Source organism: Sabethes cyaneus, chromosome 1 (assembly GCF_943734655.1).
Source record: "Sabethes cyaneus chromosome 1, idSabCyanKW18_F2, whole genome shotgun sequence".
Taxonomy (NCBI): Eukaryota; Metazoa; Arthropoda; class Insecta; order Diptera; family Culicidae; genus Sabethes; species Sabethes cyaneus.
Genome location: NC_071353.1, coordinates 61,593,059 through 61,619,990, shown reverse-complemented (window position 1 = coordinate 61,619,990; position 26,932 = coordinate 61,593,059). Strand labels below are relative to the sequence as shown.

At 36.4% G+C, this 26,932-nt stretch overlaps 1 protein-coding gene across 1 annotated transcript; it reads right to left on the bottom strand.

The window, feature by feature from the left end:
- On the bottom strand, positions 1-24,794 carry LOC128732913 (probable elongation factor 1-delta). The gene is made up of 4 exons (XM_053826360.1): positions 24,629-24,794; positions 24,324-24,433; positions 827-907; positions 1-762 (listed from the first exon to the last, which is right to left on the bottom strand). The coding sequence occupies exons 2-4, from the start codon at positions 24,411-24,413 to the stop codon at positions 133-135; spliced, it is 801 nt and encodes a 266-aa protein (XP_053682335.1). The 5' UTR covers positions 24,414-24,433; positions 24,629-24,794; the 3' UTR covers positions 1-132.
- Between the last annotated feature and the right edge of the window lie 2,138 nt (positions 24,795-26,932).

Below are 26,932 nucleotides of genomic sequence, written 5' to 3'. Positions count from 1 at the left end.
TCAGTTCAAAAACCTTTTATTCAGAACAGTGATTTGCTGACTTTTTGCAGGAATTATCATGAATCTAGAACATCACAATAAGATAATCAATTTGAAAGAAAGGTGAACATACAATGTGATTAAAAAACTGCTTTAGATTTTATTGAATGCAGCAATATCAACGCTTTGGACATAGTCTTCAATTTTTTCTATCTGTTCTTGCAGCTCGTCCACAGAAACTTTGTCATCTTCGATAACACACGACAGCTGCAGTTTATGAATTCCATATGCCAGCGGAACTAGTTTGGAAGCTCCCAATAATAATCCATCCATGCTAATTTTGCGGACCTCTTTTTCCATTAGTTTCATATCAGTTTCATCGTCCCAGGGCTTTATATCGAGGATAATATTTGACTTGGCGATCAAAGCTGGCTTTTTTGATTTTTTAGCTGCATATTCAGCCAAACGTTTTTCTCGCAAATCAGCCGCAGCCTTATCTTCTTCCTCATCATCGGAACCAAACAGGTCCACGTCATTGTCATCAGCATCGTCAGTAGTAGTGGCATTCTTAATTGGTGCAGGTGCTGACTTCGTCACTGTTACTGGTGTTGGCACTGTTTTTAATCCCGATTCTAATGCCTTGACACGTGCATGCAAATCTATTACGAGGTTGTTTAGGCCATCGATGACTGAACGCAATTTATCATTCTCCTTTTCTACGGTAGACAGACGATCCAGCAATTCAGCACCTGGACTAGCGGCAAGAGCTGCAATGCCATCCATCTGCATAATGTAAAGACAAAAACAGTCAAAAATAGTTATACCGTGCTTTTATTAAAACTCATACTCTCTCTAGCGAATTTTTGATGTGCTGTCTAGCCTTAGAGATCTCCGACGCTAATGTGCACTGTGCCGGAAAGGAATTCATCTACGATGAAATACAAAATAAAATTAAAATCTCAACTAAATTATCTAAATAATTTTAAATAAGTGCGATAAGCTATAAATTTGTGAAAATGCTTTACTCCAAAGCAACGTAACATGTTTAGATGCTCAGCAAAAACACGCTTAAAACCAAAAATTAAAAGTAAAACTATTATGTGCAAATCAATCTAGCAGAAACAAACGTGAAAAAATCGGGAATAGCAAAATTTACAACAAAATAGGACCATCTCATAAAAACGCAAGTAACAATAAGAAATCTACAGTAATTAACATCTAGTTTTGTGCAGTTCGCTAAACTATTTGTAACATGAAACAAGAGCAGCACTATCGGATGTTTTATAAATATCACCTCACTTAAATTGCCTACTTGACTGTAAATACAATGCCTTTCTGTTTATGCCCACAAAAATAATTTAAGGTTGCTGATGTCTAGCGAAGCAACAAAACTGAAGGTTCTTTTTTAGCTGATTAGACACGAGGACACTGGTCTAACAAACCAGTCGTAAAGGTTGAACATAAAAAAATCCAGACACATGAAAATGCTAAATTTTATCGTGAGTAAAATTTAGTACAGTAAAAGTGAGTGAGTAAAATAAAGTACAGAATCACATTGGGAATTTGTTGTCAGGATAGGATAGGATAAGTAGGGGAGACTGTTGCTGGTTGAGACTAGTTTTGTTTTCGGTCCATAAAACTTAATCTGATTTTTTTAATTATGAGAGTTATACATAATTGGAAAGGTATTTCTGTTGCCTATATATAAAATATTGCAAAATATTAGGTTTTAGATAAATAAAGGAATTATGGTCATTTTGGTAAAGGTCCTACAAACTCGTGAACAAAAAATGTTGCTACAGGTTGAGAAATTACTCGTCTGTACTATAATGAAAACAAAAATCATTTTATTTGTATCGAGTTTACATGATGCACTCAACGAAGACCCCACTGTGGAAATCAGATTGATTTTATTCCTCAAAGAAGCGAAACTATATGATAGTATATAATTAATATTAGCATAGAATATTAGACAAAATTAGATAGCAAATGTTAGTTTATGTTATTAATGTACCGAACTCTTGTAACTAAAATTGTAAAATTTTTCCTTGAGGCGAACCAACCACTGGTTGAAAGCCCCATTAAAAAAAGTTTATAAATAAATAAAATAAATTTTATTTGTATATATGGTATTTGGACAAAAGGTACGAGTCACAACGACTACTTATTAGGTGTAGCTGCCAATAGCCTCCCCCCTCACCTTTCCCCAACCCAAAAAAAAATTCCATTACTTTCCCCTACCGTCTCTTAACCAATTGTAGAACCACCGTTTCAACAAATATTAATATATATGCTTGACCGCATTTCAAGGTCAAGACTAAAACACGAGGTTGGTCTATCGCATAAATACTTCAATGCAGTTTTTTTCGAAACTAGGTTTTGAAAGTCAATACCATAGTCAATATCTCAAGAAGTGCTCAACCGCCATTTACGCCGTATATTTTGCCTCATTTCAAATATGTTTTTCTTGATAACACAAAAAACGATTTGATTGATTCGTAAATTCTTTTTTTGTTTCTAAACTTATAAAATTATCTAATTTTTGACCCGCCCTTTTTCTTATATTACAATTTTTGTACTTTTGAGAAAAGTTTAAATTCAGTTTATTTGATTCAAAAACTGACTTTATATTTGAATATCCGCCATTTTGTAATGCGCTCGAAAAAAAAAGAGAAAAGGATGAGTCAAACACGTGAAAATTTAATATACTTTTATATCGTTCTAAAATTACACTAAAGTCGCTTCTTACGCCAATTTTGGAATTTACGTGGATATGCTCAGAACGTCTATTACACGTTGTTTTGGAATTACGCGTTTTTTTACGCGAATTTCGCAATTTACGCGGTTTATTTTTACGTATCCGTATCCTTCGTCTAAAAAGCGACTTGAATATATTCATTTCGCATATGCCCCCGAGTGCCAATCTATGGTACCGTATTTTATGTTTTTGCCTTTCTACTATATAAATATATGGTTGTACAACATTTTCCCGAAAACCGTTTCCCCGAAACCCAGTTCCCCGAAGGATATTTTCCCGAAGCCTATTTCTCCGAATGAACTGTTTTCCCGAATGTACCACTTTCCCGAAAACCATTTCCCCGAATGTACTACTTCCCCGAATACCATTTCCCCGAATATAATACTTCCCCTAAAACCATTTCTCCGAATATACTACTTCCCCGAAAACCGTTTGCTCGAATGTACCATTTCCCCGAAAAGTAACGTTTTATATTTCGAGGTCACAAATTATATAGGTGTTGAAGCTAAGCACATCAGAGATCAGAGTATTAGGCATTACTGATCCGAGGCGCGCAAATTCCGTTCGGCTAATTTTGGCTCCTAGTTCCGTGCAAATGGTATTAAAGTCAACAATATCTCTGAACAAAACATGCACATTTCCTTCAACAATGTTTGAATGCTTGAGAGTATACGTTCAAACATTTTTGTCGAAAATGTTCTGTATGTTCCGCTAGGAAACCGCCACCTTTAGACCAAGCGTATGAAATTAGGCGTCGCATGCAATTGCGGCACCTCACGGACTCAACGAATGGTTGTCCGACTTTCTCTAGGAAACTAAACACCAGAAAATAAAATACCGAAGGATATTCCCCAGAAAGAATCATTCTCCAGAAAACCAATGCTCAGGAAGTACTAAATTCCAGAAAACCAATTCCAAGTATCAAATTCCAGAGAACTGATTCTCAGAAAGTACTATTTACCAGAAAGCTATTGGCAAGAAAGAACCAATATCTAGAAAAATATTTAACTGCGAGTAACCCAAAGTTAAAAATAAATGGAGCGTTCATTTATTTAAAGGAATTAACTTACATCAGGAAACAAAACCAAATTATTCTGCAGTAGGTATTATTACAATTATTAATATCTTTTATTCCAACCACATCTTCATCTGCTATCTTACAGTTCATTAAGTATCTCTCTTTTCTGGATTTTTCGCGCATCGTCTAATTACCGCATTTGCCCGCATTTTCGACTTTCCCCGAAAATTATTTTCTCGGATAAACGAATGTTTTTAAAATCAATGTTACGAGTACAATGAGTTACGCTTATTACAAGATGTGGCACCTAACTATTTTATCGTGCTAGTAGCAAACGTTTCCTAGATGATTCAGGGCGAGACGGCCGTAGGCCGCGAGTGTTCGCCGGCGACCCGCCGTCGGAAGCGCCGGCCACTGCGGGGGGGGCAGCCCCCCCGCAGAAACCACCTCTATTTAGGTGCATGTGTTTTCCTAGGTTTGCCGACTAGTAGGGGTTATCTTTTAGTTGAGTCCGAACGAGCGATAGCGAGTAAGGACAGCATATAACCAACAATTAAGTAGACCGAAGGCTGCGAATGTTTTGACATACAGTCGATATTTCCCTACTGCAAGAGTTAAATTCTCTGACAAGATGAAAGAAGGAAGCAGTCACCAGCGACTTTGCTGGCCTAGACCGTAATTGAAGAAGATGTGCGCCGTCTGATGAGCGGTATCAAATATCAATAGCAAAATGCGAGAATATCTTTGATATAATGACGAATTTTGTTTCAGTTTTTCATGAAATATAATGTCATTACCTTTAATTGACCTTTACACAGTGTTTCGAGTGAAAGTATGGTAAAAAGGGTTGTAATTATTATCGGAGCCTTGCTTTTTGCACCCTTAGGACCTAGCGCCCTTAGCGGTGGCTAGTCTGACAACCGCACGCTACGGCACTGACCTTACCTACATGATCCGAAAACGATTTTTACGTTGGAAATCATACCAAGGGACCTAAGAAGGTCAAAGTTCTGCGTCTGTTCACGAAGAATGATCCATCTATTCACCAAGAAAAATGATAGCCAATCCACCGTTGGATGTAGCAGACTTTCGCACGCACAAATTTGTGAATTTCCGCATACCCAGTCGTAGTAACTAATTTTCAGTTCATTCCGCACGAGCAGCAGTTATTTTATCAGCAAGAATATGTGAAAACTGGTTTTGTTTTTAGGTGTTAAATAGTATGTTACATGTTCCGTCAAAATTCATTGACATGTCAATTGTTTCAGCTTTATGTGTTTTTCTACTTTTTGATTTGCAGCCTTCTGTGGTACTCAACCCCAGTTTTTGAATTTTAAACTTATCAGATTTGCAGCATAAAACTGCTTCACCTATTCTATAATGCTGCGCAGGGGAAGTAATGGCTTATTTTTAAAAACATGCTTTCCGAAGAAGAGGCATTCGAGAAATTGGTTTTTATAAACTGTATTTTGGGAATCTAGGTACATTCGGAAAAGTATTTTTCAGAAAAACTTCATTCGGGGAAAATATTTCCCCGTATGTCGTATAATCTTACATATATTTCTACTTTGAAGATACTGGGAAAAAATTTTTGGGTAAGACCAGACAAACACTTGACAACAGGCTTGCAATGCAATGTAACATGAATTTTACTCGTGGAAATCAGGTTTTCGGGGAAATGATACCTTCGGGAAAATGTTTTTCGGGCAATTGGTACATTCGGGGAAATATTTTTCGGGAAATGAGTACATTCGGGTAAATATCTTTCGGGAAATTAGTACATTCGGGGAAATATATTTCGGGGAATTATTACATTCGGGGAAATATCTTTCGGGAAAAGAGTTTTCGGGGAATTGATACATTCGAGGAAATATCTTTCGGGGAGACGGGTTTCGGGGAAATGGTTTTCGGGGAATTGTTATACAATCAAATATATAGTAGGTATAAAGGTATAGAAATCACTCGGAAAACCAACCGGAAATGGAAAGAAGGTCCTGCGGGCCGAATGGCATAGAGTAGGGCGGGGCATAAGTGCGATGTTTGAAGTTGTCATCAATTTTCGCGAGATATAAAGAAGAACAACAACAAAATATATTTTATAGTGATGCAGCTACTCAATGTCTTTACATTCAACTATAAATCATCTGGAATAATAGTGTTATTGAAAATAAATTCTTCATTCTTCTGAACAAGTGCCGATTCGCACTTTTACCCCACTAGCGGGGTAAAAGTTCGATTACCGCGGGGCAAAAGTGCGAAGCTCGAATCCATGAAATTAGCACAGCAGTAGCTAACAAAACCATATTATCGTCAATCTGCGGTATGTTTCGGTAAGGAATATTCTCAATTTACACCTTTCCTATTTTCCGCTGGTGTATTGCAGTCTCCGACAGATCGAAACTTTCCCAAACGTTTGTTTTATGTTTCATCAGCGGAAAAACATTGTTTTTCTTCGACCAACATCTGTAGAGCACAGTTTTCTGCAGATCTTCCATTTCTACTATCTGTAATATAGTGCCAAAAGCTGTATATAAGCTATACATTTTTGCCCCGTCTGTGAATCGCACCTTTACTCCGCTAGGCGCTTGACGGGGTTTGATTAAATTATGGAAAAGCGAAACTGTTATTTTCTTGATTCAAATAGAATTTCGTTTCGAAACAAAAATATTTTTAGGTTGTTATAAAAATTTCGTTTGAAACAAACGAATTTTTTCGCTCCGTGATAGAACTAGAACTCCTTTCCCCGAACAACCCCGTTGAGAATCGCGGCTATAACGCTGACGGACGAACAGCGTCGCCCGCAGTACCTTGCAAGTCGCAAGGACTTGCATAGTGTCGTCGTCCCGTCAGTAAAATGAGTTAGATTCTCGATCCATGAATCGAACTTTTACCCCGTCAATAAATCGAACTTTTGCCCCGCTAGGCGCTTGACGGGGTTTGATTAAATTATGGAAAAGCAACATATATTTTGCAAATTCTTCTCACCACAATTTCAAGAGAGATATCTGAGTGATGTAAAACGCTGCTACAATTTGTGAATAAGTAATATCCTCCTGTTGATATCGTATTTGCCGTACAACGAAATATTACATCAAAACCGTTCTAAAATAACTTTTACCCATAACTCAGCAACTATGATTCGTAAACAACAAATGTTTATGATGGATTTAAGCTGTCAAAGTACTCACCCATCCATGCCAATGTAGTCAATTTACTCGGAATCCGCACTGATAAATCATTGAATCGCACTTTTACCCGCATCGTACTTTTACCCCTCCTTACTCTATAGCATTCGACTTAGTTTCGAAAACTGAGCATTTTCTATGTGTGTGTGTGTGTGTGTGTGTGTGTGTGTGTGTGTGTGTGTGTGTGTGTGTGTGTGTGTGTGTGTGTGTGTGTGTGTGTGTGTGTGTGTGTGTGTGTGTGTGTGTGTGTGTGTGTGTGTATGTGTGTGTGTGTGTGTGTGTGTGTGTGTGTGTGTGTGTGTGTGTGTGTGTGTGTGTGTGTGTGTGTGTGTGTGTGAGAGAGAGAGAGAGTGTATGTAACGCTTTCAATCTCACTCACTTTTCTCGGAGATGGCTGGACCGATTTTAATGCTCTTAGTGTCAAATGAAAGGTCTAGGTGTCCCATAGGTCGTCATTGAATTTCATACTGATCGGACTTTTAGTTCAAAATTTATGTATAAAAACACGAAAAATATGGGACTTCATTATCTCATAGTTCCCTTAACCGATTTGAACAAAATTGCATATGGAAGAGGAGCCTTGCAAACCCTTAACTTCCAAATTTCATGACGGTTGGGCTTGTAGTTTGACAGTTACGTATAGAAATGTGAAAAAATAGTATTTAAAACATATTTTTGTAACATATAAGCATTATTTAAAACATATTTTTGTAACATATAAGCATTAATTGCATGAAAAACATCACATTTTATTATTATTTGAAAATTACAGCTGAGATTTATCAAACGAAACCGAGTTATTTAAAATCGGGCGGTTCATTCCAAAGTTATTTAAACTTTAACACTTAAGCATCGTATATTAAACCGTTAAAGCGTGTGAAATCAAAACATATCAATCAAATGTTGATTGTATTCAATGTGTGTGATGTATGTGTGTATGTATGTATGTATGTATGTATGTATGTATGTATGTATGTATGTATGTATGTATGTGTGTATGTGATGACAATCTGCAATTTTTAAATTTGCATTGAAATTCAAGAAAAGTGAGAAATATGCCAATTGTCTGAAGTTTTTGAAGCCTCTTAGTAGAATACGAACTCTGAAATTAAAGGAAAGAAAAAACTTTTACCGACTAAATTCCACTATTTAATATTTATTCGCGGCAGATACGTATACGCTTTGAAATAAGACACTGATGAAGCCTGCACGTCATAGGCGAACTACGTATCTGTTGCAAATAAATATTAAATAGTGGGATTCAATCGAAAAGTTTTTTCTTTTCTTTGATTTCAGATTTCATTTGTCATTTTCTTCAACTGCTGTTACTCACAATTGTACAAGAAAAGCAAAAAGCGAAGAAAAACAGTTAATTTAAGCATGTAGGTATAGTGGTGTATAGGATTAAAAATACTAGTGAGTTGATTTTTCCAAATAAATTTATACAAATTTCAAACAAATTTTGCGCATCAATAGATGCTCTTTTCAATCAATAGATACTAGAGCCTAGAAATGTTATATGAAAAATAGGAAGTAAACGTTGCACGGTAGTAATTTTTTAAGATTTGTTTTTGTTAGTGACATTTTAAAGGAGATGTCTTATGTCATGTATCATGTTTTAATAAATAAATCAAAAATGACAAGCACTGGAAATCATATCGATCCTTTTTCCCATTCTCAAGCATGTTTATGGCGCAGCTTTTGCACTATTTTTCGACCTCATCTTGTTTTCCTATCCCTCTAATGGTATACATTGTAAAAACGATGCGATCAAGCTAATGACTATCTTTTCATGAAAGTACATTCAAAAGAAGCTTAAGTTTTGATTTTCATGCAAAAATAATTATCTGAAGGGCCAGCTAAGAAACAGTTCAATTTCTCTTTTTCATATTTAATGCTCTATTCAGTTATTTTTTCTAATTCTGATATATTGCAAAATTGAAGTCAAGCAAACTGATAGTAAAATTTTGAGATTAACCATTTTGTTATAGATATCCTTTTTCTTCAAAAGCGAAGTATAATAATAATTTTTCTGAACTCTTGTTTTTCAAAGATGCTAACTTTTGAACGCTTGGTATTAATATCAAAATAACAAAAAATCGGCTATGAACACATATTTCATATTGTCAATTCAAAACATGTTTCGTATGTGGCTCTGAAGCCCGAAAGTTAAGGCCGTCTGTAGACCCGTTAGAAGAGGGTTAATTTCTAATTTTCTATATATATTCATTCAAGTCTGCAAAAATTATCTTTTGTGTTTACATTATCTATACCTATAAAAAAGGATTTCTGTCTGTCTGTTTGTCTGTCCCTATGTTCCTTTTAGAATCGAAAACTACTGAACCGATCGGCGTGAAAATTTGCATGCAGGGGTTTTTGGGGCTACGGAAGGTTCTCTCGATGGCAAAAGACCCCATACAAATCTATACCTATAAAGAAAGATTTCTGTCTGTCTGTCCGTATGTTCCTTATAGAATCGAAAACTACTGAACCAACCGGCATGAAAATATGCATGTAGAGGTGTTTTGGGGCCAGGAAAGGTTTTAGTGATGTTTAGAAACCCCTCCCCCCACTAAGAGGGGGGGCTCCCATACGAATGAAACACAAATTTCTGCATAACTCGACAACTAATCAAGCAAATAGAACAAAATTTGGCATGTGGGTGTTTTCGGTGACAAGAATTTATTCTATGGTAAATTGAGACCCCTCCCCTCTTTATAAGGGGAATTATAACTCCTCTACTCTTTAAAAGGGGGGGGGGGGCTTCTATACAAATTTCCTCATAACTCGAGAGCTAATCAAGCAAATGAAACCAAATTTGGCATGTGAAAGTTTTCGAGGGCAAGAATATTTTCTATGGTGAATTAGGACCCCTCCCAACTTTAAGAGGGGGGCTTCTATACAAACAAAATACAAATTTCCTCATAACTCGAGAACTAATCAAGCAAATGGAACCAAATTTGGCACGTGGGTGTTTTTGGAGACAAAAATTTTTCCTATGATGAATTGGGACCCCTACCCACTTTAGGAGGGAGGGCTCCTATACAAATGAAATTCAAATTTCCTCATAACTCGAGAACTAATCAAGCAAATAGAACCAAATTTGGCATGTGGAGGTTTCTGGAGGCAAAAATATTTTCTATTGTGAATTAGGACCCCTCCCAACTTTAAGAGGGGGTGCTTCTACACAAATGAAATACAAATTTCCTCATAATTCGAGAATAATCAAGCAAATGGAACCATATTTGGCATGTGCATGTTTTTGGAGGCAACCATTTATTCTATGATGAATTAGGACCCCTTACCTTTTTAAGAGGGGGGGCTCTCATACAAACGAAATACAAATTTCCTCATAACTCTAGAACTAATCAAGCAAATGGAACCAAATTTATCATGTGGGTGTTTTTGTAGGCAAGAATATTTTATATGGTATATTTTCTATGGATTTCCCCACTTTAAGAGGGGGGGGGGCTCCTATACAAATGAAAAACAAATTTCCTCAGAACTCGAGAACTAATCAAGCAAATGGAACCAAATTTGACATGTAAGTGGTTTTGGACGCAAGAAAGCGAGTTATGGCCCATCTCCCCTTTAAGAGGGTAGGCTTCCATACAAATGAAATGCAAATTTCCTCTTATCTCGAGAACTAATCAATCAAATGGAACCAAATTTGGCATGTGGGAGTTTTAGATGGCAGAAATTTTTTCTATGGTGAATTACGACCCCTTCCCCTTTTAAGAGGGGAGCTCCCATACAAATGAAATTCAAATTTCCTTATAACTTGAAAACTAATCAAGCAAATGGAACCAAATTTGGCATGTGGGAGATTTTGGAGTCTTGAATTTATTTAACGATAGTTAGAGACCTCTCACCCCTGTGGTAGGGGGATATGGACTCTCATACAAATAAAACAGAAATTTTTAATATTTTTTTTTTGAAACGATGATTCTACAATTGATGAAGGGACGGTAAGGGAAAGTAATGAAGAAGGATTTTTTTTTATTACTTTCCCTTACCGTCCCTTCATCAATTGTAGAATCATCGTTTCAAAAAAAAAATATTAATATATGCCTGACCGCATTTCAAGGTCATGACTAAAGTCACGAGTTTGGTCAGACATTTTTGCGAAACTCAAAAACTAATCGAACTCGAGAAATTCGAGACTCTTCCATAAAACATTAGTCAATACAAGACCTCAAAAACTATCTATAGTAACACTAGATCATTCAGGACGAGACGGTCGCGAGTGTTACCGGTGACCCGCCGTCGGAAGCGCCGCCCACTGGGGGGCTTGCAAAACTCGAGATTGTGACAAAGATCATCCGAGATTCATGATTTACGTACAACACAGGTTAATTTATGGCAATACGAAGTTTGTCGGGTCAGCTAGTCTATGCCTATAAAAATGGATTTCTGTCTGCTCTATGTTCCTTATAGAATCGAAAACTACTGAACCACTCGAAGTGAATATTTGCATGTAGGGGTTTTTGGTGCCAGGGAAGGTTCTTATGATGGTTAGAAATCCCTCCCCCCCACTAAGAGGGGGGGGCTCCCATACAAATCTATACCTATGAAAATGGATTTCTGTCTGTCTGCCCGAATGTTCCTTATAGAATCGAAAACTACTGAACCGATCGGCGTGAAAATTTGCATATAGGGGTTTTTGGGGCCAGAGGATGTTCTTATGATGGTTAGAGACCCCTCCTCCCACTAAGAGGGGAATTTCTGCATAACTCGAGAATTAATCAAGCAAATGGAACAAAATTTTACATGTGGGTGTTTTTGGAGACAAGAATTTTTTCTATGGTGAATTAAAACCTCTCCCCACTTTAGGAGGGGGGGCTCCTATGCAAATGAAATACAAATTTCCTCATAACTCGAGAACTAATTAATCAAATAAAACCATATTTGGCATTTGAATTAAGACCCCTCTCCCTTTTTAAGAGGGGGGGGGGGCTCCCATACAAATCAAATACAAATTTCCTCATAATTCGAAAAGTAATCAAGCAAATGGAACCAAATTTGGCATGTGCGGGGTTTTGGAGGCAGGAATTTTTTTAATGATGGTTTGAGACCCCTCACCCCTGTGGTAGGGGGATAAGGACTATCATACAACTAAAACAGAAATGTTTGCGCAACTCAAAAACTAATCGAACTCGAGAAATTTTAGACTCTTTCATAAAACATTAATCAAAAACAAGACCACCAAAAACTATCAATAGTAACATTAGATAATTCAGCGCGAGACGGCCACAGGCCGCGAGTGTTGTCGGCGAGTTGCCGTCGGAAGCGCCGGGCACTGCGGGGGGTAGCCCCCTGTAGAGATCACCTCTATCTAGGTTTATTTTGTTTCCTAGATCTACTGACCTCTAATACTTTCCTTCAGTTGGGTCACCCCTGCGAAATGGTACTCTCTACGAAAAGGTTTTCCGTGAAATGGTACATCCCGCGTAAGGTTTTTCGCGAAATTCAATATTCCGCGTTATGGTCAACCGAGAATTGGTGTTCCGCAAAATGGTATTCGGCGAAATGGTTTGTAATGATGGCGAATATTTAAATGCTATCCGCTTTATTTTATCAGGCTAAGCAATGGGGGGAGTTGTTTTCTACTTCACTGTGAGGAAAATTTGTATATTAAAACACCCATGAACTCCCCAGAAACTTGCAAAACTCAAGATTGTGACAAAGGTCATCCGAGATTCACGATTTATGTACAATACAGTTTAATTTGTGGCAATACGAAGTTTGTCGGGTCAGCTAGTTTTTCTATAAATCACGTAAATATTATAAAACTAAATAAGGTGTTCATCAAGTAACATAAATGACGCTTACAAGTATTTACGCACCCAAGGAAAGAAAATATAATTATTGTACGCAATACGTTGTGAATTTTAGTGGCAAATAAGGATTTTGAGAAATACGGAATGGATATTTAAAAATATAGTCAAATATAGATGTTCCTGAGAAATTAAATGATTATTGTGGAAGTAGAAAGACTAGGTCACGCCGCTGGGTGGATTAATTCGGGTTTTTAATGATCGTTGCCAAGGAGCCATATGGGAGTGGAGAGGTTTCCATATGAAAACAAAATTATTAATATAATGTTTAGAATGCACAAAACCCGAATCAATTCGTCTTTTGTGTTATCAAGAAAAAAAATATTTGAAATGAGGTAATAGGTATATGACGTAAATGGTACTATGCCCCCTTAAAGGAAAATAGATGTATTACAACCGCTATTTATTGGGTTTTATCTGAAAATCTAAAGTCTAATCTAATCTAAAGAATTTCCCCTATATATCCCTAATGGGTGAAACGAAGGTCACACTAGTGGTTTAAAAAGATGCGCTATATTGACCTATTCGACAGAAACTTATGCGCTGACGGTGGTGGTCTTTGGAACTAGCCAAATGGTGAGAGAGTTGACAGTTTGCTTGAAGAATCGGAAAAAGTTCACTTTTTTAATTTTCCTTAGGTAGTGAAACAATGTACAAGTGAAATTATTTTTGCAAAATCTAAGAAAATTGAGTAGTTTATTTTTGGTACATACATTGTCAATGGTTTGTTTACAGTATATACGAGAAAATAATTTTATTACTATTATATTTTATTTAAGACACTTTACCACTGTTGTGGCATTTGTGTCTAACGAGAAAATAATGTTTTTATATATTTGTGCGACAAAAGACAGATTATATCTATCACGTTAAATTATAAAAATCCATGTGCTCAAGTGGTAAAAAACTTGTTTTTTTTTGTGAAATTAACAGAAACCAGGCTATTGCAACCAAGATACAGGGTAACCAAAGAGAACATTCATATTTTCATGCAGGGTCGGAGTAACATGGTTCGCTTTGACTTGAACCGATACAAAACAAGCATAAAGATTTAGCAAAGTAGAAAAACATTCCAATAATATGCAAAAACCGATTAAGGATCCCTGCTTTGATCGATTAGTTAAGTCGCCATATCAACTTCTACAGTATTCTTCAAATTAATTCTCTTACAATTCATTATTTTAGAAGTATTTTTAAAATACCTTGCAAAACAGCAAATTTCTTACAAAATCTGACGAAAATTTAGTAAAGTTTTCAATCGAAAACTAGTTAAAAATTAATTTAACTGAAAACTTTTTATGAAATATACCGCATCTGACGTTTGTTTTCGTTTTTATCACCATCGCAGCAGGTAGCGCCACGGCGGCAGTTTTTACTCCAATTCGTCAATTTTATTAATAACCTTCTCCAAAGATTAAGATATCACCACTGAAAAATTACGCATTTTTTCGCAATAGCTAATGATCGCGTTTTTGCGGGTATAAACTGGGGAAGGCAAATGAGGAAGAGTCCAACATAACTTTTGGCATCCCAAGTCTCTACCTACCGCCTTCACCCGGGTATTTTCTATTGAGTAGGTAGGGCTAGGAGGTACGATGCACTGATGGAAACACAAATGACTCAATTATATTTCATTCGAAGCTGGTGAGATTGTTCTACTTTTGGTCATATATACTCCAATTTACGTTGCTTTGCTACTAACACGATATGCTCTGTTTTCCAGTAACATCTATGAAGATAGTATAAGTTCCCTGCACTTTCAAAAGTAGATGATACACTAACATTCCTATCCACTTTCCCTGCGGTTGTTCGGACGTAGCCAGGTATATAATATGATTATATAGCCATCTACGATGTGTGCAACCACATGCTAATGCAAATGCTAATAACTAATGATCGCGTTTTTGCGATTCGGCACCACTGAGCAGCCAGTGGTATAACGAAGTTGCTGTAATCCTACAGAAATAGAATTTGGGCAAAGCTAAGGGGGAACTGTGAAGGGCAAACTGAAGAAGAGTGGAAATGCTATAGAGCCCTATAATTGTCACAGTCACTTCTCCTAAATTTTTTATGTGAGGTGACAATTTGCGATCCTCACAGTCACCTGGGTGACTGTACAAATCAAATGGGGCCAGTAAGGTGAGGTGACTTTAGGTACGGTGACAGGAAAGTGAAAGAAGTGAGGTGAGGTAAAGTGACTGTGAGAATAGGGCCCATGGACGAAAGAGAGTTAAAGCAAAAATGGAATTTGACTACCAAATACGTGGAAAAACAGCGGGACACAGAAAAGGTCGAGCATTGTGCTATGATAAGAAGTGTAAGCCTGAAACAATGATATTACAGCATGCAGATGCATCCAGAGAGTGAACATAAAACATCGAATTGTTTTTTTTGATACATTGTAAAATGACCTTATAAAATTTTTCGTGTCCGGATTTTTTAAGTTCAACCTTAATATTCCAATCTTGGCTGAAAACTGACCCCGCAATTGTTTTGTGCATTATGTACAATGCTATCAACTTAATATATATTACGGGACTTAGAGTCAAAACTCATTTTAGCTCATTATTTTACTGCCTTATTTTACGAAATTTCTCGACGATTTCACTTGTATAGCATTGATGATGTGTGATGATAATGAAAACCATTCTCCAGAATGCAAATTGCTCGAAAACTGTTCGCCAGAAAGTGCCATTCTCCACAAAAACCCAGAAAATCGTTTTTTAAAAATATGTACCATTCTCCAGAAAATCATTTACCAGAATGGACCAATCCGCCACAATGCGGCGAAAAATGCAAAAACGCTTATTGTGCCTTGCAGCAATTTTACGAGTCCTACGCAAATTCATATTTGAATAATAATTATCTTGTACTTACATTGAAAATATGCTTGTCAATCAAGGAGGGGTGCAGTGGGGAGGCAATAATAAGAAACTGATGGTTCAAATTGCTAAATTGCAACATGTGTGGGAAACGTAGAAAACAATTACGTTAATAATTTTCGCCTGGGTGTCTAAATAGGTGGAATCTCCGCAATAAATGTGCATCTAAACTCAGCTGGTGCAAGCACCTAACGAACACTCTCGTATCTAGGGCATGATCTGCCGTGGGTCCGAAAAAGAAGTTGGTGTTATAAACCTTACATTGTTCGTGACAAAACTATTAAAAAATGTAAGTGCCTGCTTAACACTCCATCGCGAAGTAAGCGAATTATGCCATATTGCAATCAAGGCAAGCAACATTCACGTAGTTGCATCAAGCGCTGGGGGCACATTTAGGAGCTTATCAATCTAGATCTACGCGAATCTAAATTATCATAGGTACCGCCTCTCTCAATTAGGCGTGAGGTGACGAACGCTGGCTACTGCTAGTAATATATCGGCATCAACTTTTCAAAAGAGCCAATTTGCAACATTTAAACAAACCGAGTGAGGCTTTCTTTCCCTGTGCTAGTCCAACAAAACATAACCCTCACTCGGTTTGTTTACATTTTGCAGATTGGCCCTTTTGAAAAGTTAGTGCCGATATATTTAACCTTAATGTAATAAAATTTCGTTGTCAGATTTACAACTAAATGAAACAACACCGTACAATTCAGAATACTCTGTTGTTTTGCAAACAATTGGGCATTAACATATGCTAAGCTGTCCAAAGAAGTTATTATGTTTAGTACCATTATTTTCCATTCTTTGTGTGCATAATTACAGATTTTCGGTAGCATAACAATAAAACTTGCGTAATTGATGCATGGTGTTTCGTGTTTATTTAGATTTATTTAGATAAAATTGGCAGAGAATACAGTACGTCGCCCCATAAATTCACAAAAATACGCAAAAATGTATGTGAACATTTCCACTCTGTAGCATGCCAGAGAATATACCTAAATATATTATGCACCACTTCAGTGAAATATTTTTGACAGCAAAATATTTTGCTGTTATGTAGGAAGTCGCCTTAAATGCTACTTAAAAACTATTTTGACAAAATATACGGCTACCAGTTGGCTTCGAGGTATGACGCATGCCTTATAAGCACGTCGTTGTATGTTCGAATCTCGACAGGCAGAGGCTGTTAGAGTCAATAGGATCGTAGCAACTGGCCCTGCAATTGTCCTGCACTCTAACAACTGGCTGCGATGTCTGTCGTATAAAAACAGAAGGTCAAGCTTTGATAACGGAATGTAGCACCTAGGGTTTGCTTTGCTTTGGTATACGACTATTTACTACTGAAGTGCAAGTTTATTTCAGCCCATTGCAAACTATTTTTAAAGTTTTTGTCAATCTCCCCCCCCCCCCTTGAAACTGCCGTGAATTTAGAACAGCTATGAAGTCAAAAAGCTGATATATAGCAACATGCAATAAAAACCCGCCAGGTATGCCAATAACTAGGTAGTTGATTTACTGCTTATTGGTTAAATGTATAGGCCGTTGACGTATAACGTCTCAGCCAGCCGCCGAATTGCCGTCGAAAGCGGCGGTCTCTTGCATTCAAAGGGTTACTCAAACAAAGATTATCGCTCAGTTAACCCTCCGTTACTCGCGCTGTTGTATTTTGTACACCGTCTGAGAACCGTTAACTTTATCTCGGTATATCTCAGGATTCCAGCAATAAAGAAAATTACTGTTTTCAGCCAAGTTGATCCGCAGACAAAGATCTTTCAAATGGTGGAAAAAGTTTCATAAGTTTTTCACCAAATGACATTAGTAATTGAGGTAATTCTGTTAGGTTTTAGCATGCCTATAAATCGAAGTTGGCACGCGTAACGAAAGGTTAAGACCAAACGAGTGACGCGTAAAATTCAAATTCAGTGTTGATTGCATCGAAAAAATTGAAAACAATTGAAATATTTTAGATAACAAATCATTCAAGAAACTTTGACATCGGGTGAAGAACCGATGAAAGATGAAACGATTTGTTTCAATTTCCGTGTTTTGGAGAATGGTTCATTCATGGTTGGTTGAAAAAAAAAATGGTTTTCTGACAAGGATTTTCTGGGCCAATGTGATACAACAAAAACAAAGCTAACGAAAACTCCTCAGAAAGGAGCATTCTCCGAAATGTACTAATAAAATAAATATACATCGAAATAGAACATAAAATTTTTCAGAAAACCTATTTCTAAAAAGTATTAAGATTCAAACTCGCGTCACTGATTTGTGAAATTTCAAAAGCTTTTTTTATGATTAAAATAAAAATTAGGTTTATAAAACTGTTCTCATTTCATTCCTTCTGTCTAACGCGATCTAAGAAATAAATGACGCGTGTTTGAACCTTCATTACCAGAAGTCCACTTCTACCAGCAAACCTGGTAAACTGCAATCTCACGAAAAAAAATCTGAGGAATGATTTTCGGGCAAATATCATACAATTGTATCATACAGCTGCCACGCACTAGGTGATATTTTCATCAATTTCATTAAATTGAGATCAAAATTCTTAATTCTATGCATACATTGCGGTTGTCACAACAAAACGACATACATTCCTTCGATTGCGTTAAATGCAATTTGCAAATATCTATGAAAATATCACCCAGTGCGCGGCGACTGATGCTTTCACGGTAGATGTAAAGATTTGCATCGCATCAGAGAATGCTCTTCAAGCGGCTTGCCAAAATTTTAAAATGTCAAGAGCTTATAAATTTTGTGTTTGTTTATATCGGCGAAATGATACCAGAAACGGAAGTTTCCGGTAATGCCTTTATTGATTAGCATCACCTTGCAAAGTTATGCAGATAGCACGTGCTTGTGAGTCCGATACTCTCATTTTATTATGATATATGTAAATTATTTGAAAGTAAACTTAAATATAAACAGCCAACGAATGCTTCGAATAATTTTAGCAAATAACAACAATCTTAAATAAAAATTAATGATTTTTAATTTCTTATGGGAAGAGTAAATGTGTTTGTAAAAATTAAAATATTTAATGAAGTTTTTCAATCTTTACAAAAACATTCACTCTTCCCATAAAAAGTTCAATTCTTATCAAAAAAGAAAAATCCAATTCCCAAGCAACTAATTGCAAGCGATCATATTGATTTGTATAGAAATCGCACAGATATTAGAACTGTCAATAACAGAAGGAGACAAGCTATTTTTCAATTTCTCATTTGACGCACTGTAGTTAATGCACTATTTAGAACTTGCTACGTGAAATGAAATTAAATCCAACTTTAAAGCAATATGATCGTATAAGAAATTTCAAAATATTGAACAAACTGTTAACCTTGCTTAACTCTTCCGTTATGTTATCACATAATTTATGAGCTAAATTTTCCTTTTCCTTCAGATTCTTGACATTTTCCTTCTGTACTTTTTCACTTATATGTTTGTTAGTAGCCACAATATTTTCGTCACAAGTTTGCTTTTCCTGTCCTGGCTTGGTTTTTTTGTTCTTCTTGACCTTTTGCTTTTTTAATTGCGCATTCTCTGTCACAACGGATGTTGGAAACATTGTTGGTACACTCAATGGCATCACTGAGGTTGTTATAACCTGAGCAGGATCCGGAGATTGAGAAGCATCCTTTTTATTTTTCTTATTCTTCTTCTTATCCTTTTTTACCTTCGTTTGTTCAAAAGGTTCTACGGCAGCAATCAGTGAAGATGAATCCTTTATAGATGTTTCCGTTGCGGGCGTTGACATCACGGCTGAATAAGTTGATTTTTTCTCAAGTGATAGCTTGCATGTTAATGGAACAAGTGTTAGTTAATGGGATGTTCTGTTAATTTAATAAATCATAAAACTATAAATTTAAATTAAATACAATTGTTATTGATAATAACAACATGTCATGGTAACACAAACGAACTGAATCACTTTGTCCGAAAGGCATATTTCCTACAAGCACATAACCAATAGTATTTCATTGCATACTCCCTACCGGACATAGCTTATTTCCAAAGTTTATAATTCTTTGAACTAGGCGGTGTAGAACAGATTTCTTTATAAAAAAAACAAGCTTGGAAAAATACCAGTTTTGTAAACTCTAAAGAACTTTAAAGAAAAGCAAAAAAACATGTTCTAGCTCTTAGAATTTTTTTAATTTATTTTTGTTTGCTAGTTTATTATCTTTTTGACAAAAAATTCACGATGGCGTTTTTTTTTATTCTTAAGTTATGGTCGTAAAATTTTATTTTCCTAAGCATTTATTTATTTTAAATATTGATATCTCAGGAACTAAGCATCACAGAGTAAATATTCTGTTATAAAACTTATACGTAAATTTTCTTATCTATCTTCTTTTATCCAGAAAAAATGTTATCTAAATCTTCACAAAATTTTCCATTGCAGTGGAAAACTTTAAAGTAAAATCGAAAAAACTATGCTCTAATTCTAGGAAAATTTTCTAGTTATTTTTTCATGTTCTCGTTCATTTAACTCTTTCAACTTTAGTGACAAACTTCAACTTTTAGTGACAAAAATATCACGGTGGCGTTACTTTTTGTTCCTGAGTTATAATCGGAGAACTAGCGATTCACGACGGTACGTGACTAGTCCTTAGAGCCCCTTAATTTTCTGAAAAAATAGGTGACTTCGAATTTTTTTTAATATTGTTTTCATTAATAAGTCTAAAATTATGCACGTATGCAAAATTTCGTGTTAGTGTCGCGCTAAATCGGATATTATCTATATTTGTCTGTAGCCAAAAAGAGGGTGTCATATATTTTCGTGGTAACAATCGCCAACATTCAGCAAAGACACAAACCAATTATACTAGATTGCATTCAAGACGAGCAAAAGTAACGTAGTTGCACCTCATTGAGTTACATAACGTTAGCGTTTCATAGCGTACCTCCGATTTGCTCTCAATAAGACGCGAGGCGATGCACGCGGGTTACAGCTAGTCGTATATAAATACTTATATAACGGGTTGCAACCATAATTTTGCAATTTTTCCGCGGCCCTTATGCTCAACAACAAACGAGCTCAGAGAGAGATGAGAGTATGTGTGTGTTAGCTCTCCCTCTCCTCTTTTTGTTAATATTTTTTGTTTTGTTTATGCTTGCCCAGTTTTGTTTAAAATGGCGTCGAAACAAGAAGCATTTCGGGAGCGCGTTGTACACTTCTACGAAGTGCAACAGAAATTTTGGCAAAAAATATACGGTACAACATTTAAAAAGCAAATATGTTGCGGCTTCGACTGTTCACCATATCCTAAGATGACCAACAACTATTCGCAAGCAAGGTAGTGGAAAACCGGGACATTACACATTTTATGAAGGTTGTTATGTAGATTTTAAGGCTTAGGACCTTAGGAGTCTTGGAAAGATCTAATATATACTAATTCTAATTTTAAAAGTAATTCCAATTAATTATGCTGTTATAATTAAAACGTATCAGATACAACATTAAGCTCACGACAAGACACATTAAAAGGATTATTCTAGGCAAATAAAGTACGATGCATTTAGGCCAACAGGCACCCGCTCATCAGATGTGCATTATGGTAGGTTGAGTCGAAGCTGTCCTAAAATCTCCTGGCTATCAGCATTATTTTGCAGGAAGCCACAAATGGATAATCGTTGCAACATATTCCTTCTATTTGTCAAAGCGGGCAGGCGTAAAAAGCGCGCCGGTTCTCATAGGGAGATAAACGAACAAAGCCATCCCAGGGTAGCATTCGCAAAGTGTACCGGATGAAATTACGCTGGATTCGTTCAATCCGGTTAATTTGAACCACATGGTAGGGCCCCCATACAAGCACCTCGTACTGAATTAGGCAGTAGACACCTTGGAATTGCTGCGCATTCAGTTTGATAAAATCTAGTACGGCATAACCGTTGGCCGTAGTTACTGCAACGTGCTGAGAATTCAACATGATTGTTTTAATTCATGCAGAACAGTCAAATTTGATTTGTTCAACTTGGATGACCGAAATTGGTGCGTCAACCTCGTTAAGTAGTAAAATAAATGATGTGTTATAATGATAATCGACAGGCAAGTATCCAGTCCATCCAACCCAGCCTTATGAGATTTCAGTCTGATATAATATGCGCTACACAATTTTTAGCCTTTCGTGTCATAAAGCTGAATAATTTTCATTCAGAACTTCGTTTTACTGACTCTCAATTGTATATCCTTTTTTCGCATACGAGCGAAATAAGTTGAATCTGTGATTGAAGGATTTCTAGAATTTTAAAAGCAATTTTAACGATCGAAACAAAAGATAGGTTCACGAAAATTTATCATGCCTGTCAGAGCACAATGATAAATTTTCGTGAACATATCTTTTATTTTGATCATAAAAATTGTTTTTGAAATCAATCAATGAAATCAATGGTGCGTACTTGAACTTTAAGAAAGAGGGTGCACAGATGTATTTATTGTTACTCGTAGTCAGACATGGTAAAGCGTGGTCCTAGTTTGGAAAATATCAGAATTGTGCTTATGCATAGTGCATAGTTATAAAAACTTAACATGAGAAAAAAGGTGTCTCCTTAAAGCTACCGTACACGAGCCTGAACAAATATATGACCTGATGAAAAATATAGTGCACTTTAGAATATTTTGTAATCAATTATGGAAATAAAGACAACTGTAATTGCCGGTTTACGTAAATCAGTACTAGTTATACAATTTTTTGCAAAATTTATTTACGTCGTTTTAATCTAAGGTTTTATTCATTTCATTACCTACTTGGTCGGTTAATTTTGGTATGTATTTAAAGCCAACTTTATGGTCAGAGGTGGGCACAATTCCGCTAATCCGCTAATAGCTCAGCTAACATTTTGGTTAGCGGTTAGCGTTTTCGCTAATTTTTATAACCGATGGCGTTTTTGTTAGCTTCCGCTAAATTTATGTACCGCTAAATAAACCACTAACTTTTTTTGGCAGAAGGAAATTTTTTGAGAAAGATCACACAAGTTTATGTCGAAGGATTCCAAATTCCAAACTTTTGTACTCGGACTCAAATAAATCGATGTTTAACAAATTCGTCTCCTACATTCACAGAAAAGATCAAGGGAGATGTTTCGATTTTCTTGGACATCACTTATTATATAAATTCATAATTGTTGGGCCAAGTATCAATGCAATAAAGTTTTCTCAACGACCAAGGAATGTTATTATCTGGAAAATAGCTTTTCACAAAACTTTCTATGACAGCGGAGAACTCAAAACAAACTTTAAAAAACTGTACCGTACCTTCTGATTTTAATTTCATATTTTTACTAAAAACTAGAAATTTTATTACTAGATGTCCCGCTACTGGTACACTTACCTACTTTGAAAATGCATGTCTCAGGAACTAAGCATGTAGTAAAACAAATATTTTTCAATGAAAATCTAACTATTTACAATGGACAGAATACGTATCGTTCTACTTACATACATAAAAAATATTTTCCTTTTTACCGACCGGTTTCGGGCAAACAGTAGCCCATCGATGTCCAACTGTAATTGTAACTGTAACAAGCTTTCACAAAAATCTTTACAGCGATGGAAAACTCTAATGAAATATCGAGAAAACTATGTCTTGTCACATGGAAACATTTTTTTACCCTTTTTAATGTGGTGAGCGATAATGTTCTTTAAACATGTTTTGTAAATGCCTGCAATTTTTTTCACGGAACTAATTCATGTAATTTTTCTTAGATCTTTACAATGATAATTTTCTCTTATTGTTTTTAATTAGCGCTGATCAATGTATTGCCAAATATACAATGCTAACAAATCTGGCGGTTAGCAGTTAGCGTTAGCTTCCGCTAACTTTTTGGTTGATTTAGCGGTTAGCAGTTACCAAAGCTAACGTTTTGATTTAGCGGGTTAGCTGTTAGCGAAGCTAAAATTTCGGTTAACGGTGCCCACCTCTGATGGTGCACCATATTATCATATAGTTCAATTGAAAACTGGTAAATTGAGCATTCTAATTGTCTTTAAATACCATCCCCTGACATAACTCCTCCATTACTGGAGTATTTAGTTAGTTTTCTAATTCAATGTATCGCATAAACGTCCCAGCCCCTCTACATATTAAGAAAACTGTAAATACTTATTAACCCCAGTAAATCGGGTGTATCGATCATACCTCCTAACATAGATGTAAGCTGGGCTCCTCGTGTGCTATTATTATAAAAGCTTTACGGCTACTCTAAGCTACCGCAAACGAGCCAAATCAAACAAACGAGATTATAAAAAAAAAAGATATGCGATTATGCGACGATATTAAAAACTTCAATAATTTTTAAATGAGAAGTCCTAGGTTGGAAGTTATTAATAGTTATTATTCTTAGTAGATGATAGTATATTGGAAGAAAATTAATTTAAAAGTAGAATAACGTCACAGCAGTACACGAAATAGAAAACTGCACTGACACAGTTTGCCCCGCCCCACCTCCAAACACATTTTTAGTTTAAGTGAGGGCTTTCAGCTTTTTTTAAAGAAAAAAGTGTCTACCCACGTGTGAAGAAACGACAGATTTGAGAAGCAATAAAAATAATTTTGCTTTCGTTAAAAGATGGTAGACTTTATGTTTAATGGTTTTATATTCGAATACCATAAGGTTGATAATAATCAACGCCAAAGGAAATTTGATTCAACTTACCTGAGATAAATATTCATAATACTTTTTTTCGGCATTGTCATAATTAGATTTATCTGCCCAGAACTTTTCGCAAACCATTGGGGAAATCATCTTGTGTAATATTAGTTAGCCTGTAAATAAAATCGTATTTTTAGCCATATACGACAATTACTTTCAGCAGCTGCAAGCTTGAAGTAACAGGGCGACGATGAACGAAAAATAATGAATAAACAGTAATTTGCTCAAGTGAGCCATGCCTTAATTTTGGCTTCAATATCAAGGTTTTTGACTTACGATAATCTACGCTCATACGCTTAATTACTTACCTTAAAGTCACTTTAATCGAAACAACTTAAAGGGCGTCCAACGTGCTAACAGAATGGCGGATTCCTTTCTGTATCAGAAAATCAATATAAAAATATGTGATAAATGTTATCCCACAAATTGCACGAGGTACGGTATGGTACGGTCGTCTCTCTTGATGGTTGGGTTGGTTACGTTTCATGACGTTTGATGCAGAGATGCCAATATTATGTTTAAAACTACTATATGTTGGCAACTGCTCGAAAATCGAGGGAAGCTTCCAACCCCCGGGCATCTACTATGTTTCCTGAAACCGACACAAAATGAGGTGACGCTTTGCTTTTAATACACAGCATTCACACGGCAGTGAAGTGATGCGTTCAAGCCAACAAAACATAATCACGTAGAAGTGAAGAATTTTACATGAATCTCAATAACAATTCATTGATAAAATAATTTACTATTATTGCCCCTTTTATGACTGTTTAGACTACTGTGATAATCATTTAATGCAACGTACCGCATTTTGCACTGTTAATCTGACACTAGAGTGGCTTTTAGTTTGATCTACTAATGAGTTTGACTTCTTTTTTTCCCCTTCTTTTTCACTTCATTTGAGAGATTCGACTGTGATAATCGTGTAAATCGGGGTAGTCTAAATAGGGGCAAATGTCGCAATAACTCACAGAAAACGTTGCGCGTAAAAAGCTGGATAATGGTTGCCGCTTTAAATTGCGATCGTAATATGCGAATAATCTTTTTGACAACTCTGCATCCATCAAAACTGGGCACTCTTCTCCTGTACGGCAGTGTTGCTCTTTCTTTCGTTTACGCAAAAGAAGGAGAGCAATAGTTTCGTTTACATTTCGTACATTTTTGCTCTCCTTCTTTGGCGTAAACGAAAGAAAGAGCACGGTAGGGTTGCAAGAGAAAAGTGCCAGATTTGATGTAGAGTGACTATATATAGAATGGCGACAATGTTTATAGCGCGTAAAAAGTTGGATAATGGCGGACGCTATAAATTGTGTTCGTAATATGTGAACAATCTTTTTGACAACTCTGCATATATCAAAACTGGGCACTCTTCTCCTGTACGGCAGTGTTGCTCTTTACGCAAAAGAAGGAAGGCAATAGTTTTGTTTACATTTCGCACAGTTTTGCTTTCCTTCTTTGACGTAAACGAAAGAAAGAGCACGGTAGTGTTGCAAGAGAAGAGTGCCAGATTTGATGTATGCAGAGTTGTCAAAAAGATTGTTCGCATATTACGAACACAATTTATAGCGGCCACCATTATAGCGCGTAAAAAGCTGGATAGTCGAAAATTATGTGCTCTCGTACATACTTTTAATGGGGCCATAAATGTTATTCATGGCGATACAAATGATATTGCCCCTTTTATGACTATATTTTTAGTCACTCGTTTTCGTACCGGTCGTTGCTATCGCGGCTGTTATTTTAGTTGCCGTATTCCCCCAGGTAACCAATAATCATTTCCAATGCAATTTAAATGCAAGCCAATAAGCATTTAAGTTGCTTTAAATGCTACTTAAATGCTATTTTGGCAAAATATGCGGCTATTTTACTGCTAGCACTCTTATAGTGCTGACAATGCTTATTAGCAGCTACTTACCGACAAGAAGAATTTAAATAGAATTGTGGATGACAATTTATAACATCTATGCAGCCAAAAGTCTGATAAACAGCAACCTGCAGTATAAAACGCCAGGGATGCTAATAAACGATTGATTCACTGCTTATACTAATGCTTATTGGTTACCTGGGCCGTACCGGTAAAAACCATACAGTTGTTTTGGAATCAATTTGTAACCCATGAAAAGACGGCCGAATATCGATCGGTAGGCATAAAAAGAACCAGAGCGTTTCAAGGACGATTACTTCTCGAACAATCCTACATACAGTGCTGAGTAATTGCGCGATTCTTTCGGACTCATGCATTATTCATGCGCATTGTGAAGGACGTAGAGAAGCTGCCAACCAAGCTGCCAACGTTTATTTCGTTTAGCGGCCGAACTCAAACAGATGGTTACTAGAAAAAGGATAAATGCCCGAGCTCCCAGAAATGGCGGGATCGTTGAATTGCGGCTACTGGGAATGAAAAAATTGTCACCTTATGTGTTCGTGTCCGCCGGTCTGGTAGAATAGAAGGATGAAATCAGAGATCTCCACTCTCGACCGACCCTCTACACTGTGCTTGCGCATTCCAGTCAGGTGCTCCTCTGCAGATTTAGTTCACTCTTTTCTTCATGGTGTGTCCGATCCGTTTCCCCATACTTCCCCGAATTTTTGTTGCTATCGGCCGTTGGATG